The 16,975-nt window shown below is 38.9% G+C and overlaps 2 protein-coding genes across 2 annotated transcripts; both read right to left on the bottom strand.

Moving 5' to 3' along the window:
* On the bottom strand, positions 1 to 6,169 carry ppp1cc (protein phosphatase 1, catalytic subunit, gamma isozyme). Its single transcript, XM_058636992.1, has 7 exons — positions 5,714 to 6,169; positions 3,530 to 3,661; positions 2,889 to 3,119; positions 2,646 to 2,750; positions 1,600 to 1,823; positions 1,302 to 1,436; positions 1 to 672 (listed from the first exon to the last, which is right to left on the bottom strand). Exons 1-7 carry the CDS (start codon positions 5,766 to 5,768, stop codon positions 583 to 585), a joined length of 972 nt encoding a protein of 323 aa, XP_058492975.1. The 5' UTR covers positions 5,769 to 6,169; the 3' UTR covers positions 1 to 582.
* Positions 6,170 to 6,987: 818 nt separating this feature from the next.
* Positions 6,988 to 11,106, bottom strand: myl2b (myosin, light chain 2b, regulatory, cardiac, slow). The gene is made up of 7 exons (XM_058635772.1): positions 10,997 to 11,106; positions 9,229 to 9,318; positions 9,071 to 9,146; positions 8,360 to 8,464; positions 7,611 to 7,689; positions 7,477 to 7,525; positions 6,988 to 7,390 (listed from the first exon to the last, which is right to left on the bottom strand). The coding sequence occupies exons 1-7, from the start codon at positions 10,997 to 10,999 to the stop codon at positions 7,286 to 7,288; spliced, it is 507 nt and encodes a 168-aa protein (XP_058491755.1). The 5' UTR covers positions 11,000 to 11,106; the 3' UTR covers positions 6,988 to 7,285.
* Positions 11,107 to 16,975: the final 5,869 nt, after the last annotated feature.

Raw genomic sequence — 16,975 nt, forward strand, 5'->3', positions numbered from 1 at the left:
TCCCCCTAAAATACACTCAAAGTTTATTAGAAAGATTTAAACATTACAAGAGTGCTCTTTTAATCATTTAATTTAGCACAATACTTGTTTAAAAATGTAATGATGCATTGTGGAGTCAATGTTCTACGACACGACTGCAAATTAACTGTAGATAATTTTTTACATAAGTAAACAGGTGTTTGTGACTTTTTCCATAGGTTTTATAACTATTATTTCCTCAGTACAGACAGTGAGGAGAAGATGACACACGATTAGGACATGAAAACAAAAACAAAAAAAACTGGAAAAATTGTGCACAGCTTCAAACAAGGCATTCCTGTGCATAATTAGCCATATTATTACATTTTTCCTGATTGAACAGTCATATGTGGCAAATACTAGCTGCAAAATGGAGTGCAAAAACACCTGAGGTTTTCATGGTGACATATCAATTTACCCCTGTGGACAAAACAACAAAAATATTTTGCTTTCATCGTGTAGGAGTGGATATCTTTTCAGCATTGGCAGCACGAAGGAGAACAAATCCCTCAAATGCAGAAAGATGAAAGCAGAACAGAGGAGTGAGACTCCGCATTTGGGCCCTCATTTCTTGGCTTGCTTGGTCACCATGTTACGTGGTGGAGTCACCGGACGGCTGCCATTGGGCTTCTTCTTTTCAGCTGGTTTCAAAATCTACACAAGGGATACAAAGATTTGCAAACATTGAATGAGACACAAATGTTAACCAATTTATCACATTTAAAAAAAAATCAGATTATGCTGTATCTCTCATTTCAAAAAGATGCAAAAATGCAAATCATAAAGTGACCGCATCCCAAAATAGAAACACAAATGTACAAGTAAATATGTACCATGCAGTTAAGCTGTTCATTACCCACAAACAAACACTAAAGGGAATCAAGTGTAGTCAGGTGTTTTCCTGACGACCTTCTGTCACATACCAAACAACTTTAGCATGCGTCTAGTTTCCCTGCAACAATAATTCAATTGTTTGTAACAGCCTGTACGATGTGGGGTGGGAATCGCCACAACAAGATATGATCACGATATTGCGATTTACCGAATATCTGCAAAATCATGTATTGTGATAAACTCACACAGCTCTAGTGAGAGCGAGCACTGAAATATCAATAGATTTGTTTTTATGCTAATCCACAAAAAGTTTAATGTTGCATTAAACTTGCAACATCAGTTAAAAATGTATATGCTAAAAAAACGATATATAATCATGCAAAACATTGCGATATTTCACTATACCGACGCCCCCCCCACACACCTGTAATGCACAACTGAGGTCTTACCTGAAAAGAGCACATGAGGGTCTCATCCACACTCATCATGGCGCCAGCATTGTCAAACTCCCCACAATAGTTAGGAGCGGAGAACAAAGTGACAAGCTGCCTCTTTGCAAAAAATTCATATCCATCCTCAACAACCTGCAAGTGGCAAAGGGAAAGTAGAAAAACACAGGTTTAAACAACAAAGGACACTCACTGAACAAATGATAACTGTACAATAATTGTATCTCTTTTTTATAGAGCATCAGTGTCCAGAGTTTCCCCACATCACTACATTACAGAATGTGCAGGTTGTGATTACCTGATGGGCACGGCAGATCAGATCCAGATCATGTTTATGTAGGAACTTGGCCACCACCTCTGAGCCAAAGGTAAATGATACGCCTCTGTCGTTCTCTCCCCAGCCCAGCACATCCTTATCTGGATCAGACCACAGCAGATCACACAGCAGACCCTGGTCCGGCACATCAGTGGGGCGCATGATGCGTCTGATCTGCTCCATGGACTGAAGGTCAGGTGACAGTCCTGAACACAAGAGCAGTGACAGTACAAATAAACACAGTGATATTGAGGTCAGGGCCAGTTGCACATGTTTGAGGCCTACGTCAGCTGAAAACCACAAATAAAAAAAAATTACAAATGAGAACAGCTGACATCAAAGGTATAGGGTGTAACATTTAGCAAGAAATTTAATTATATTCATAGACTAAGCTTGTGCATGTACATTTGACAAGGGCCTTTATGTCTGCATGCTGTCATCTTACAGAGCAGTAAAAAACATCCTTTCTGCGATATGAAGGCCTCTGTAGTTTCTCGATATGCATGGGAAAAGGAAGGGTAAGTGGAGGAGTCCTCTGTTATTATACAGTTCTAGCATGGCATGGCTCAACTCCACTCGGTTTCTTTGCATTTCTATTAAGGATAGTATCTGGTACCTGGTGATTTTTTTCCAAGCAGATGAGCCGATACTAAAATGTGACATCAACAGACTGCCGGCGAAGAATCAAACCAAACAATGACAAACTGTACATCAGTTAAAAATCCCTAAACATGCGTTAATCTAAACGACTGGCTTTTCTTTGGACATGATAACTGTGCATCCACTAGTAGTTACTACAGTGTCTGAAATGCTGCCACACAAATGACTTCAGTGTTGAGGGTATATTCTATTGTAACTTTGGATTTATACTCGGTCATGCTAGCTGCTGTTAAAACTAACCAATTTACAGGTGCATTACTGCCACCTACTGGACTGGAGTGAGGGTCAGTTGATGTGGCTGGAAAAAAAATTCTTTGACACAAGATCTGTCTGGGAAACATGATAATATACAAATTATGAAAACCTACCTCCGTGGCAGCAAAAGATCTTCTCATCAACAATGGCGGCAATTGGGAGGCAGTTGAAACAATCTGTGAACGTCTTCCACAGTTTGATGTTGTACCTTCGTTTACCTGAAACAAACAGACCAAGTAGATTCCAATAATTACACTTCTTCTACTGTGTATGAAACCACACATTCATTTGCTACACAAAAATACAAATCTGTGGAAGTGATAATAGTACAGCACATTTCAGCAAACACAACTCACACTCGTCATAGAAACCATATATTCTGTTGATTGAAGCACACTCGTGGTTTCCCCTCAGCAGGAAGAAGTTCTCAGGGTATTTGATTTTGTATGCCAGCAGAAGACAGATGGTTTCCAGAGACTGCTTCCCCCTGTCCACATAGTCTCCCAGAAACAGGTAGTTACTCTCTGGAGGGAAGCCTCCGTACTCAAACAGCCTTAGCAGGTCATAGTATTGCCCATGGATGTCTCCTGTAGGACAAAGATAAATTAGTGCACGTACAAAACTAAACTAGATAAAAAATACGCCATCATTCGAGTCCCCAAAAAAGTCCATTAATCGATAGACCTATATTTCAGGCATTGTACATAGAGTACCTCATTAGGAGGAAAAGTTTATCAGAACATGGGAGATGTCATGTTACTATGGGTCTGGAATAATATCCTGGCTGTTTCCACAGTTGTGACAAACCCCTGGGGTATTATAAGGGTCAGATATATTCAGTCTGTCAGGTTCTGAAACATACTGCTCGCTCTCCATGGATTTAAAGTGTAAAATGAACTCAGATGGCCTGAAACCGGCAGCAGAGCTTCTCATTTGAGCGGTTCAAATCCAATATAAAATACATCTGGATAAGCAAAAAATCTTCCTCACTACTCACCACATATCTTGAGAGGAGCTTCCAGCTCCAGGAGAATGGGCTGACTGAGAAAGATCTCCCTGGACTTAAGGCATAATCCACGGATCTCATTCTCCTGGAGCTGCACATTTTTGCCAGGTTTTGCTCCTCTGACTGCGACAAGAAAATCAAACAAAGTCCCGTTAAGCAAAATATACATACGTATATATTATACTGACAGTAATTCTTTGAAGTATTTTCTAGTACAAAGTTCAGCTTGAAAATGAAAAAATTTACTTTGTCAGGTTTGCCAGTTATGGTAAGTTAATAGTTTGATAACTGTAAAAGTTATCAGAGTGAGAAAGTAACATTATTAACAGAATGCAAGCTAAAACAGTCCAAAATACAATGTGGGAAACACTATTTGACCTACAAATCATCTCTTTATATTGTATTGTATTGTTGTAGTTTGAGGTGATTCATTTGAATTTCACATTGTATCATCAATAATGGCTTGGACACTTATTGCACCTCTCCCCAATTTAGAGCTCAAATAGTGTTACCTATGTTGTACTTTGGTCTGCTTTACATTATTAATGTGATTTTCACACATGTAACATTCATCTTGGCAAACAAAAACATTACATTAACATGGATAGCTTCCTTCACCAAACCATCTGTCTTCCCTTCCCAAAATGCAAACATCCTCATCCTCAAGAGTGTCCCCTGTCCCTCAGATGTAGGTGGACAGCAGAGTTTTGTCTACATGAGTTTGCTCTTCTGTGCTGTGCCATCCGTTTATGCAGTGGTTGTTTGGTTCCTGCACTGCCTTAACCACATTGTTCAGTTAGTGTCTACTTTGTGTGCGTTTGTCCTTAGGATGAACACATTTCTGTCTTAAGGTGTTACAGGGTTTGAAGTGTACCAGGATGTGGTGTTTGATCCTGCCCAGTGTTTTATTAGAGACTCCAGCAGCACACAATAGCAGACTCCATCACTCAGGTAATCCTGATGACCCACTGTCACACCTTGACTCAGGTAAAACCAACAACCTGAAACTGGGTCAGAGGGAGGAACTTGTTTTGCATTGTTTAACTTAAATAAATATTTTTTCCACCATTTAGTCAGAACGGAAGACTCCGCTTAGATGAGAGGTGAAATATCTAGTCCAGTTGCCTTCAGCTAACCACAGCAGAAAATGGATCAAGAACAGAAAAGAGTTTGCCTTTAGATATAAATCATCACAACTGGCAAACCAGACAAAGTATATTTATTTTGTTGCTTTAACGAGTAGCTTCCAGTCTTTCCGCCAAAGGTTTCACTAATGGAACACAAACCTGCTTAAATTTTTTATTATTTGCCAATTAGTTGTTAAAACAGTTGCGCTGCCGTCAGCTTGATGAGTGAGTGGTGTTGTGAGATAGGCACCAACAATGACCAGTAAGATGCCAAAAAACGGCAAGTGTGTGTATCAAATCAAAGTTTAGAACAAGATTGTCAGATGAACATTTAAATGACCCCATAAGAGTGAAGCTAAGTGGATACACTCCAGCTTACAGCTCTCTTGTTGACTCCATGCAGTGCCAGTCATCCCACTGAATGAAAACACCCAGTATACGTCATACAGCTGAACATGTTTTGGTAGTAGATTTTTAATTTAAAAGTGCATACAGACATACAAAATGCACATGGATTTATTTTTCTTACGTTTATCGCTAAATAGGAATTGGGGACATCGAAATTGGATGTGCGGGCAACACAAGCTCATTCAGATTGTTTGGGTTGAAATGTGAGAATAAATGGTTAAAAGAGTAGCTCTCGGCCATTTTCATTTTGTCAAAGTGACTCTCAGAAGAAAAGAAGGTTGGAGAGCCCTGCAGTTTTGATATTATTGCAAAGAACGGCTGACAGTTTCTGTTATAACTGTGCGCGTTCACGCGGCGGGGATGCAGGAATGCGCAGCAACAATGTGAATGTGTGCGCGTAATACAGTGTGTATTTGACCAAGTACGTGATGCTTTATGGCCTGCGACTACACTACCATTTCAACCCAAGAGACACATCTGATAGAACATAACTACCCGTATAGAATAATAAATGACGTTAGCTAGGCTAGTTATTAAACAAAATGTTGACAAACATGCGCCAGCGAAGCTTTAGTCGGCGCTACCGCCTGTTAGCATATGTCACATCAGCATTCAAATAAAATATTCGGTATTTCCTTACCTTCTAAAAGACGTTGGATGATACTGTCTATGTTGAGCTTGTCAACATCAGCCATTGCGACACTGGCGTTAATAAAAACCTGCTCGGTCAAATCAGCGTTTGAGCTAGTCCAGTCCGCTAGCTATCCAAGCATTAGCTATCTAGCGTTAGCTTCGCTGTTTTTCCGGCTGAGGGTGAAGCTGTTGTGTGACCCTGCTTATCTTTAGCTTATCGTTGTGGGAAATATACTAAACTACTTTAACATTGCAGATCGAAAATATCTACATCTACTATTGGTTTGTGCTGTGAAACGCAGAGTAAAAAATAACAACAATAATAAACGTCAACCGCGATGCTGGTGTCCCGTCTCTGCCGCACCTTGTGCAGCTAGCTAGCGGTTCAAGGAGGCTGTCGCTGCTAGCCGCACTGCTACTGCCCCCTATAGGACTGGATGGGGAAAACACGTCTTCAACTGTTCAGGTGAGATGTAAAAAAAAAAAAAGATGAACAAATGGAAAAAGATAGGAAACGTCAGGTCATTTACTTAATTATTAAAAGACGGGTGTGAAACTATTAACAAAACAGAGAAAATAACAGATATTAAGGCTATTAAGTAGTTGCTGGGAGCATTTCTGTGCTCAGCCGTAAAAAAGAAACTATGGTTATACCATTGTCAATGTTCACAATAAGACACGAACAGCATTATGTATATTATATTAATATTGTTCAATATGAAATGACTATCTTTTATTATAACATATTTCCTAAAATATAAAGGAGCAAAAGAGACAGGAAGATAATACCTGAGTCTGAGTCGCTTCCATCTGGCTGTTAGTTCAATGTACCAACATGGTTCAAGATGTCTTTTATCTCCACAGCCATCTGCCTTTTATCATAATTAATAATAATAATAATAATAATAATAATAATAATAATAATAATGAACATGTGCATGTATTTTCCTTTGAAATTCATGCACATGTTCAAGTTCCTTGTGATTGTATCACTACTACTACTACGACTACTACTACTACTAATAATACTTATTATTACTATTATTATTAAAGTAAGTATTCTACAAGTGTTAAACCCTCGACTCCACCAACTGTTATTGACATGGTGCAAATTTGTCTGGTCAAAAATAAAACACATGTTTGTTTTTCTTACAGCAAATTAGAAATGTACACTTTGTTTCTGAAAGTATTGATTTTCCATGACCCATTTTTGTCACAGTTTTCTGACATTTTGTTACCAGACTGAAAACTGGAATAACAGATATTTTCACCGGTTATCCGTCACTGCTGCTACTTTCCTTTATTCTTTCACATTAAAACACATTGAACATTTCCTTTGCCGTCATCATATCAACCTTTAATTTCAGGGATTTCATCATAGTCTAATAGTGCAATAACATACACCAAAACATGTGTATAATAATAATAATAATAATAATTAATATATAATTAATACATCCATACACATTTCAGAATAAAATCATTAAACCTGAAATAGTTAGCTTTGTTTCTGCTCTGTTGCGTGTTCAAATTGGGACACCACACTTGTTATTCATGTGTAGAATTGAATCATCCAGCTCTATTCCTGGTCTTTTTCTTCACCGTGTGTGATGATATGGACCAGGTTCTTGTAGTCGAGGTTCCCTGCTACATCTGGAGGGAAAGCTGCAAACATCTGCTCCATCTATGGACAATAAGTCAGATGTAACATGTAAAATGTGCAGTAAATTCTACAAACTGGTGTGACATCATCAGAGGGAGAGTTCTGACCTCCTCAGGTGAGAACCTGTCCGCCTGTGTCGTCAGCATCTCTGTGATACTGTAAAGACAAGCAGTGATCATGATGATGGTGATGAGCAAGACGTTCACGTCTCTGAGTAAACGTTCACCAGCAAGTTACTCACTAGTCTTTCTTTAACGTTCCATTTGCCTCAGGATCAAAGACTTTGAAAGCGTTGAGAATGGTCTCCTCTGGGTCAGCGCCTGCACAGCAACAGCATGGATTTCATCAAACATACGTTCTTTAAATTTGTTTATCCTCATCTGTCAGATTATTAGGCACACCATGTTCAAGAAGATTATAATGTTCGTGGTATATGCTGACAACAGAAACACATATTTATACACTCACTGGCCACTTTATTAGGTTTATTAGATTTTCTTAACGCATATATCTGACCAGCCAATCACATGTCAGCAACTCATTGCATTCATTTCATGATACAATATGTATGACTATACATATAAGGGCTGCATCTAATGGTTATTTCCGTAATTGATGAATCTGTTGATTATTTGATATAAAAGGTGAAAAAATGTTGCAAACCCAAATGATAATCTCGTTTTGTTTTATGGAGCAAAGAAACCAGAAAAAAAAGTCACATTTAAGGATTTGTTTGTTGTTGTTTTATTTGCTAAAAAATATTTTCAATAATGACAGAATTTTTTACATTCACATTATTACATGCTCTGCATCATACAATCTGAACCTCTACTGCCACCCACTGGTCTAATTTGTCACTGCACTTTCAGAGCATTTGTTGCCGATGATGATTAAGTAACATCTGAATGGATGGCTGGATGAATAAGACTGCATTAGTTTAAGTCAGGTGTACCTAATAAACTGACACCCCAGACTACACAGAATACTCACCCTTTAGCTTCTCTCCAAACATAGTGAGAAAGACTGTGAAATTAACGGGCCCCGGTGCCTCTTTCAGCATATCATCAATCTCCTCCTGTTTGACATTTAAACGGCCTGGACAAGGATGAGAGACATCATTTACACATTACTGCATATTCTAATCCTCATTTTCATGATTAATTCATAAAAAACATTAACAGAGGATATACTCAGTTTAAGGACAAACAGAAATTTGCTTTGTCTCAGTTACTTAAAGGAGTGTTTCATGAACTTATTGCGTCCACTTTTTAAGAGACATTTGTCGATGATGTTCCTGACTAGTTTTAATTGATTCTTATTTTAATATTATTTTATTATTATATAATTTTTTTAATTTTTTATATTTTTTATTATTTTTTGGACTTAAAGGAGCAGTGTGTATGACACAGTGTCATCTAGGGGTGAAGTTGTACATTGCAACCAAGTTAATACCTTTTGCTTCACACTTCCCATCCATGTGTATGTGAGAAACTATGGTGGCCTTCAGGTGACAAGAGAGAGAGAGTTGTATGGAGCCGATTATTATTATGTTCATATAAAGCAATGATGCACTGCAGTTGATACTAAATATTTGAAAACATAATTATAAATGAATTCAATTTCAGTTTGCACACTGCACTTTACAGCTGTATGAAAACATGAAAGAGAAGAAGAGACACATATTGACATAAACGTTCCCACCTAAAGCTGCAAACGTGTCCCTCAGGTCGTTCTTGTCAATGAAGCCGTCTCTGTTTTGGTCCATGATGGTGAAAGCCTGTGAGAATTGTAACTCTTGTTATTTGCAGTAACACAGTTAAGCCTTCACCATATAAAGTAATAAAAGGAAAGGTCGTGACCTCTTTGAACTCCTGGATCTGGGCCTGTTCAAACATGGAGAAGACGTTGGAGCTGGCTCCCTCCGCTCTCTTCTTTGCTTTTTTGGGCGACTGCAGGGGTTTGACAACGTTGTATGAATTAGATCTGGCACTGATGTCACAGTCATCACCTGGCTCTCTGCTCCACTTTCACTCATTATCAGTTATACTGTGACTCATGTGCTCATAATAATGAAAAACTTATGAGAGGCTGCTTGACAGGCGAGCTTTCATTAGGGAGGATTACAAACGCTGTCAGTTTATATGGAAATGTCTACTCGAGCATTTAATTCTCTTCTATGAGGATGCAGACTAAGCCTGGGGAGGGTGTGGTCGACCATTTGCACTCTTACTGTCCCAGGATCACATGAGGGATTATTCCATCAGGCCGGGGTAATGACAGGATGCTAAACTGTGGCTTGTTTGATCAAAAAAAAAATCCCTCGGAGGCAAAGGATTACGTTGATCTATTTACACAACTGCCAGGGAAGTGTGAGAAACAGTCTGAGGCAGAGCAGTGACACCATGTTGCCTCTCCACAGCTGCTGTCTCAGCCGTGTTGTGGATTAGCTGTCGTGTATCTCGTCATGGACAGGACCTCTGGGGCTCGGCAGCGTTTTATTTATCCATGTTGTTGTAAGAGGATCCGTGCGAACGTGGGAAGTGAGGCAGAATTTGCTGTTTTGTGTTGAACGCCAACAGTGTTTCCCAAAGTGTGGGCAGTGGCCCACAGGTGGGCTGGGGATATATTGCAGGTGGGCCTTGGTAAAGGCCAACATATTTTGTAAGCAGCGTTGTGCGGGCCCTGCCAGCAGGTGGCACTGTGCGTGTTTTCATGTGCTGATGTTTTCTGGCCGGGTCTCTCATCTCACAAGTCGGTCAATATATACAGCGAAGTTGCAGAGGTCACTTCCTGTTTCCTGTGGCGAAATGGTGGCTATATTGAAATATAGTTTTTGTTCGTGTTGTTCATGTTCGTAGATAAACGCGCTCGGACCAGTCGCTTTATCTGTGACACGTAAACAATGACTAAGATGGACGCAATCATTTTAGTGACAGAGCAGCATTTATCAAGTTTGTGGCAACAAAAATTTATAAAAAAAGAAAAAAGTTAGTATTATATACACATATATACATACATGTTTATATGTGTATATATACACATATATACACACATATATGTATATATATATATATATATATAACTCCACACAACCCTCTTACTTAATAATAAGCCGATTATTTAAAAGAATTGAGTTAACCAGCTTGACCAATTAATCTCTCGACATGGGCCTCAGAAGTTTCCTCTCCTCTCCTCTCCTCCCCTCGTTCCCTCACCTAACCTTGTTTCCTCTCCTCTCCTCTCCTGTCCTCTCCTCGTTCCCTCGTCTAACCTTGTTTCCTCTCCTCTCCTCTCCTGTCCTCTCCTCGTTCCCTCGCCTAACCTTGTTTCCTCCCCACGCTACAGTTGCGAACTCATTTTGAAAATGTCATCATTGTAGCGGGACAGAAATAATCAATGAGTCGTCAATAGGACACCGCAGCGCCGTCCTATTGACGACTCTTCAGCTGATCTGTATTCAGTGTCCGTACACATGTCCACACAGAGCCTATTGATTCATTATCTTTGGTGTGAGTGGAGCGAAATGTACAATTCATCAAAACATATACCAAGACAGTACACGGTGTAATCATCTGATATATTCAGCACCCTGTAAATGCAATAATAATGAAATGTGTGTGGACTTACCATGTCTCAGTAGTAGCTGGATGATAACTACAGTGTCTTTGCTGCTTTATGATGCAGCCGCACACAGAACAAGGGGTAAATATAGTGACCCCCACCCTGGAACAATGGTGCATGCATGAGCTCTATAAATACTCCATGCCTTGTTTAGGCAGAGTCCCAGGTAAAGAAGACTATTCCCTCACCATTGTCAGCCTCCATTGTCAGAGTTCATGAGATGTGGGGATAACAGCCAAACACACATGCCCCATTACTGAGACCCCAGAATAACAGCAGGACATAGCTTTGGCTCAGAGAGGACAGTTGTGTTTGAGTGACACATGCACTCGATGGGATCCATCATCCAGCTGTCGCGTTAGTGCTCCTCTGGGACTCGCTTTCTCGGTAGCACAGTAAATGGAACAGTTAGCTAAAGCTTCATGAACGGCACGGCACGCTGAGGAAGAAAAAAATGTTTCATTTCTTATGTTAGGCCATTCTGGGCTCTTATCCCCCCACCGCTAACTCCTATTATAACATGGGACTTTAACCCTTTAACACCACCTAACATAAGAGGACCAGAAAATGTCCTGTAACTAAGTGCTTTTGTCCATTTTTTTCCAGAATAACTGCCCATATCTGGCAGTTATTTACAATTTAACAGTTTGAAATGAAGAAAAACTAAATGTATTACTTAGAAAACACTGCAGTTGTAAATGTTAAATGTTAAATTTGAAATCGGAACAGTATGAAACAGATTTACAAATACCTATTTGGAGTCTTTGTCTCAATGTTCAAAAACAGGCCAACAAATGCAAACTATGTAGTGTGTTAAAGGGCTCATCATTTAATATTATTAATAATATTTCTCATGTTTTTGTTTACAATGTGGGACATAAGGCTACTAAAGTTAAACACAACATTCATGCAGTTAGTAGATGAGTCTCATGAGGGTTATTTATTAATTATTATTATTATTATAATATCATTATTATTATTATTATAATTTTTATTCATGTTTCTTATGTTAATGTGTGTCTTAAGTCTGTTGGTTATTTGATGTTTACATTTTACATTAACATTTTCAGGTTATTTCTTGTTATATTTGAGAGGTTTCAGAGACGGTTGTTCATCTGCCCTAATACGTACATAAAATGGCATCTTTGCTTGGTTTTTAATGTCACACAGTACTTATTAGGACCTTCTTGAATCTTGCACCTGGCAAAAACCTAACGCTAAAACTAAGCATTTATAAAAAAATAATAGCAAACCCACTCTAAAAACGAATTTAAACTAACTCAATTTAAAAACAATCCTAGTCATTCCAAAGGTTTTCCCACAGAAGCCATATTAACAGCTGCTTTGTTAAAAGAGGTTCAAACACACAATCAGACTCATATCAATATTGGTAGAAATTCAAAGTTGTGACTTATTGGAATAGTATGGGACACAAACATGTGGTATTGAGCCACTCAGTAGAAACATCACAAAGACAGTGGAGAGAAAAGGAATGTGTCAAAGTGATTTTTCTATTTAGAACAAAGTCAGTTAGTTTTACAAAAGAATATTCATTTGTTCAAACACACCGTGTTTTTCCTCCCGGCCTTTTGTCGCGTGTGAAAAGCACAGGTGCGCATTAAACGACGCCATGGCTGAATTCCATTTTGCTTTCACTTTCAAGGTCCTGCCATTGTTGCTGCTGGCTCACTGTCACACTGTCTTGTCTTATTGGGATTCTTGAACCTGAGCACAAAGCTATCAGCAGCAGCTGTGCTTTCCTATGATGACAGGCCACAATGGCTGCTTTGAAAAAGACACTATTGTTGCTCCACTACACACTGTGGCACTGTGTGTGTGTGTGTGTTTGCACATGTGCACTTATATCTTTTTTGTATAAACTTCTCTTTTTAGGGTTTAGGGTTAGGTACTTAGTTGTGGTGGTTAAGTTAAGTTAAGTCAACATTATTTCTAGAGCACATTTTTAAAGGTTTACCAAGTGTTTTACAGATTTAAAGGCAAACATAAAAGGTATAACACAGCGCAACACAGGTGTGATGTGCTCGCTCTTAGAACTTGAGATAGATAGATAGATAGATAGATAGATAGATAGATAGATAGATAGATAGATAGTTAGATAGATAGATAGATAGATAGATAGATAGATAGATAGATAGATAGATCAGCAGTTGAAGAAACCTTGTGTGCACAGATGATGAAGATGATGAAGCGACTTCCACATTTGGATTATTAAAATATTCATAGCACTTGAGAAGAGGCTTGAATTAAAGGGGTCACCACATGATCCTGTAATATGTCATGTATTTAGTCAATTATGTTTCATGTGTGGAACCTCATGACTAGCAACTGCTATTCTTGTGGCAGCAAATGAAATGTGATGCCATTAAATCTTCTTCAGCTTTAGGGGTCCCCGCAGCCTCCATCTTGCCAATAAATAAACAATAGTAAAAAGACAATAAAGTACTTGTCATTGCAGATATCTAATCAGCCAATCACACGTGTTTAGTCATGTAGACAAGTTCAAAGTGAGCATCAGAATGGGGAAGAAAGGAGACTTTGATCGTGACATGATTATTATTTCATCAACTGATGATCGTCAGGTGTCCTCTGTACCTAATAAAACGACCACATATTCACACATATTCTCCTTCACAACTTCTAACGTGATTTCAGAAGACAACAAACCTGTGTTTACCTTGTATTACATCACCTTAACTTTCAGTGACATAACCAGTAAGCATTTGTGAACAGAGGACAACACAGGTCACTTTATTAGGTACAACTGGAGTGGTCTTCTGCTGCTGTAGCTCACCTGCTTCAAGGATTGATATGTTGTGTTTTGTTTTTCACAAATGGTCTAAAGTGTGATTATTTGAGTGACAGTTGTACCTAATGAAATGAACACTCAGTGTAATTTGAGCCTTAAAAGAACTGCAGATGAAAATCATAGGGGTGAAATGTCTGGAGTGTAACTTGATTCAAGTATCTGTTTATTTCCCATTTTACAAAAAAAGGTACAACTTTAGTGTTGTACTTTTAACTAAACTAACTAAAAAGTTAAATCATAATTAATGACCTTAATTAAAACTGTGCCCCAGTTAACCACTTACAATGTTTAACAGTAATAGAATGAGTTATTTTAGTCTTTAGACATTCATTAACCTACTTTGTCCACTAGGTAGTGCTAGCGATCCACAGCGTTCAACATCCTTACACCTGCTTGTGAAGTATCTCACACAATGAACTCATGCTTGTCTCTACATTTAATGCCCATTTGAATTTAAATAAAGACGCAGCTGCTTCTTCCTGTTCTATTTTGTACACGTAGAACCATTACAATCAATTATTTGCAGTGACTGGAGCATTTAATGTTGATATATTTATAATAAAAGATTACAAGATATGATCAACACTTATATGGACCACTTATCACCAACCCACTAAAAATGTTTGAGTTGAATGAAATTGTCTGTGTCAATAATATATATATATATATATCACATTTTAACATGCATTTCAAATGACTTCAAGCTCTGCTTTTTACATGAGAGTAACAACAAACGTTAAACAGCACCGACTCTATCATCCCATTGTAAATATCACTCTGTAATCAGGTTAAAATTAATTTAATAAGGGCTAATTATAATTCCCTGACTTATGATTCTGGTGAACATCATGTGCTTGCAGTCAGAGCAGAGACCTGTCCTCATCCTGTGTGCCGATCGAGAACTATGTATCCATAATTTGTTAAATGACTTGAACTTTTATTTATTAGATAAAAATATGAAGAGAGGGTACCTTGTAAGTGGAAGATTCCTGTTGGGTTTGAGTCGAAGGCTGGGATATCCCTGAGCAAGTAGCCCAATCCCCACTGCTCACTGGGGGACACATCCATAATGGTCCTGGTGCCAAGCCTGGAGAAAGGGGAGGGTTGCATCAGGAAGAGCCTCTGCTGTGGCGATGTCTAAAAAAAAAAGCAAAAAGAAGTATTTTCAGGGACAATGTCGAACTCGAAAAGCTGCAACACTTCCATAATTCCATAGTTCCATAATTAACAGGTAAACCATTAACACTCGCTCCTGTCACAGAGAGTTTTTAATTGAAAACATTGATCGTTAAATTCAGGTTCAAGTGAATGAACAGGGGTTAGATTGTGTCGAGGGTGTCACTCACAACTGCTCTGGAGATGGGCTTTTGTCTTCCTAGAATTAGGAGCAGCAGGCAGATACTGAGCAGCGGCCCGGGGAGCCATGGGGGCTGGCTGCCTTGCTCTGGCTTACATGGTGGGGACTTCAACTGGCAACCCTCCAGTTACAAGCAAAGGCCATGGGCGAGTCATCACATGGAACGATGCCCATGGTAAACAAAAGTACTAAATAACATTATGGGATAATGATCGAGCCAAACCTACTCCATATCATAATAACAAGTGTAATAACGTCCTAGAAATGACACCAGACAGATTTGTTGTAACATCTTTACATTTGTACGTTTCTGACACAAAGCAGTTAAAGTGCAGGTGACTCGGTTTTAAATGTAAATTCACTGCCTTCTACTAAATGATCAGTTGCAGAGTCAGTGACCTCTCGTGTGTCAATGACTCTGTCCAAGGACCATTTCTATCTCACAAAGAGTATACATAGATATAGTTTTAGTGTATATTCCTCTATAAGTATCCTTTAAACAAAAATAAGTCAAAAACAGTGTGGTTGTCGTCCACTTTGAGCAGAACTATGCGATAAACAAAGCATGGGATCCTTTTTTTGTGTGATTATGGTGTGTTTACTGCAGTAAAATCCAAAAAAACAAATCCCTCATTTAGTGAAATCCTTCTTGCTGTGACCCCCATTACAACAATCATCCTCTTGCCCTTGGATAATTCCCCCTCTGTGTGCACACAGTCCTCGTTTGAAGTAACCACCACATTGTAGATTAAGCCTTTTAATATAATAACTGGAATGAGCCGGCGAGGTCACTGGAAAAGGCCCACAGTAGAGCTTTGTTGATGAGAAATGCAGAACTGAGGGAGACCAGATTCTGGACTGGATGTGGACTCGGCTTTGCAACAGCTGCAAATATCTGCGATAACATGCACTTTTACTGTGTGTGTGTGTGTGTGTGTGTGTGTGTGTGTGTGTTCACAGTTGTCCATGGAGACAAGGTTAAAGATTCCATTTAGAAAACAGTATGTGCTGCGTGTCCTCACTTGTCCCGGACAAGGTCTCCTTCAGCTCATAGCAGCTGACCCGGCCCCCTTTCCCGCCCTCCTGTTAAAAGCATGTTTCACAGAAAGTGACCGTACATAAGGGAAACTAGATCGTTATATAATGTGCTCGATCACATCCTTTTTCTCAAATGGCAGCTTGTATTAATGCTTAACTTTGAGTGAAGGAGGATTCAAAGGTCAGAAAAATGACCCATCACACAGTAGTTTGTTCTGTGAGGAAAGTGCTTTAACTGCAGCTGCGATATTCAGTGTCATTTACATTCTTTTTTTGTTTTTGCTTGTGTGTGTTGTTGCAGAAGAATATAGTATATTTAATTTGACTATTTAATCAGAAGATTTCACCACGACCAACGTCATTCTTTTTACATTTATCAATCCTCTCGTCCACATGTGTCAAACTCAAGGCCCGCGGACCAAATCTGGTCCACCATGCAAGTATATTTGGCCCATGAGATAATAACTGTCTCTAAAAGTAGACTTTTAATAAACACCAAGCTGTAACCAGAGGGGGGTTATAATCGTTTGTATTTTTCTTCCTCCTCTCTCTTAGCTTTATAGACTATGCCTTGTAAATAACTATTGAGTACAGCAAATAATCAGCTAAGATCCATGTGACGACAGGCCTGTGTATGTGCAGCAGAGGAAATCAGGTCAGACAGATGGAAACCGCTGATTTCACTGGAAAAATCATTCATAAATTATGTACCGCATAATATTTACCACTCTTCTACATTTATGTTCTTTTGTGAGTGCTCTGA

The sequence above is a fragment of the Solea solea genome, chromosome 8 (assembly GCF_958295425.1).
Source record: "Solea solea chromosome 8, fSolSol10.1, whole genome shotgun sequence".
Lineage (NCBI taxonomy): Eukaryota > Metazoa > Chordata > Actinopteri > Pleuronectiformes > Soleidae > Solea > Solea solea.

Excerpts from the sequence above, each read along its gene's own strand:
- ppp1cc (XM_058636992.1), bottom strand. The coding sequence starts at position 5,768 with ATGGCTGATGTTGACAAGCTCAACATAGACAGTATCATCCAACGTCTT. Across the intron at positions 3,662-5,713 it reads CATCCAACGTCTTTTAGAAG|TCAGAGGAGCAAAACCTGGC; the intron begins GTAAGGAAATAC and ends TTCTTGTCGCAG. Across the intron at positions 673-1,301 it reads CCCTCATGTGCTCTTTTCAG|ATTTTGAAACCAGCTGAAAA; the intron begins GTAAGACCTCAG and ends TCCCTTGTGTAG.
- myl2b (XM_058635772.1), bottom strand. Across the intron at positions 8,465-9,070 it reads GGACACGTTTGCAGCTTTAG|GCCGTTTAAATGTCAAACAG; the intron begins GTGGGAACGTTT and ends ATCCTTGTCCAG. Across the intron at positions 7,391-7,476 it reads ACAGGTTCTCACCTGAGGAG|ATGGAGCAGATGTTTGCAGC; the intron begins GTCAGAACTCTC and ends TATTGTCCATAG.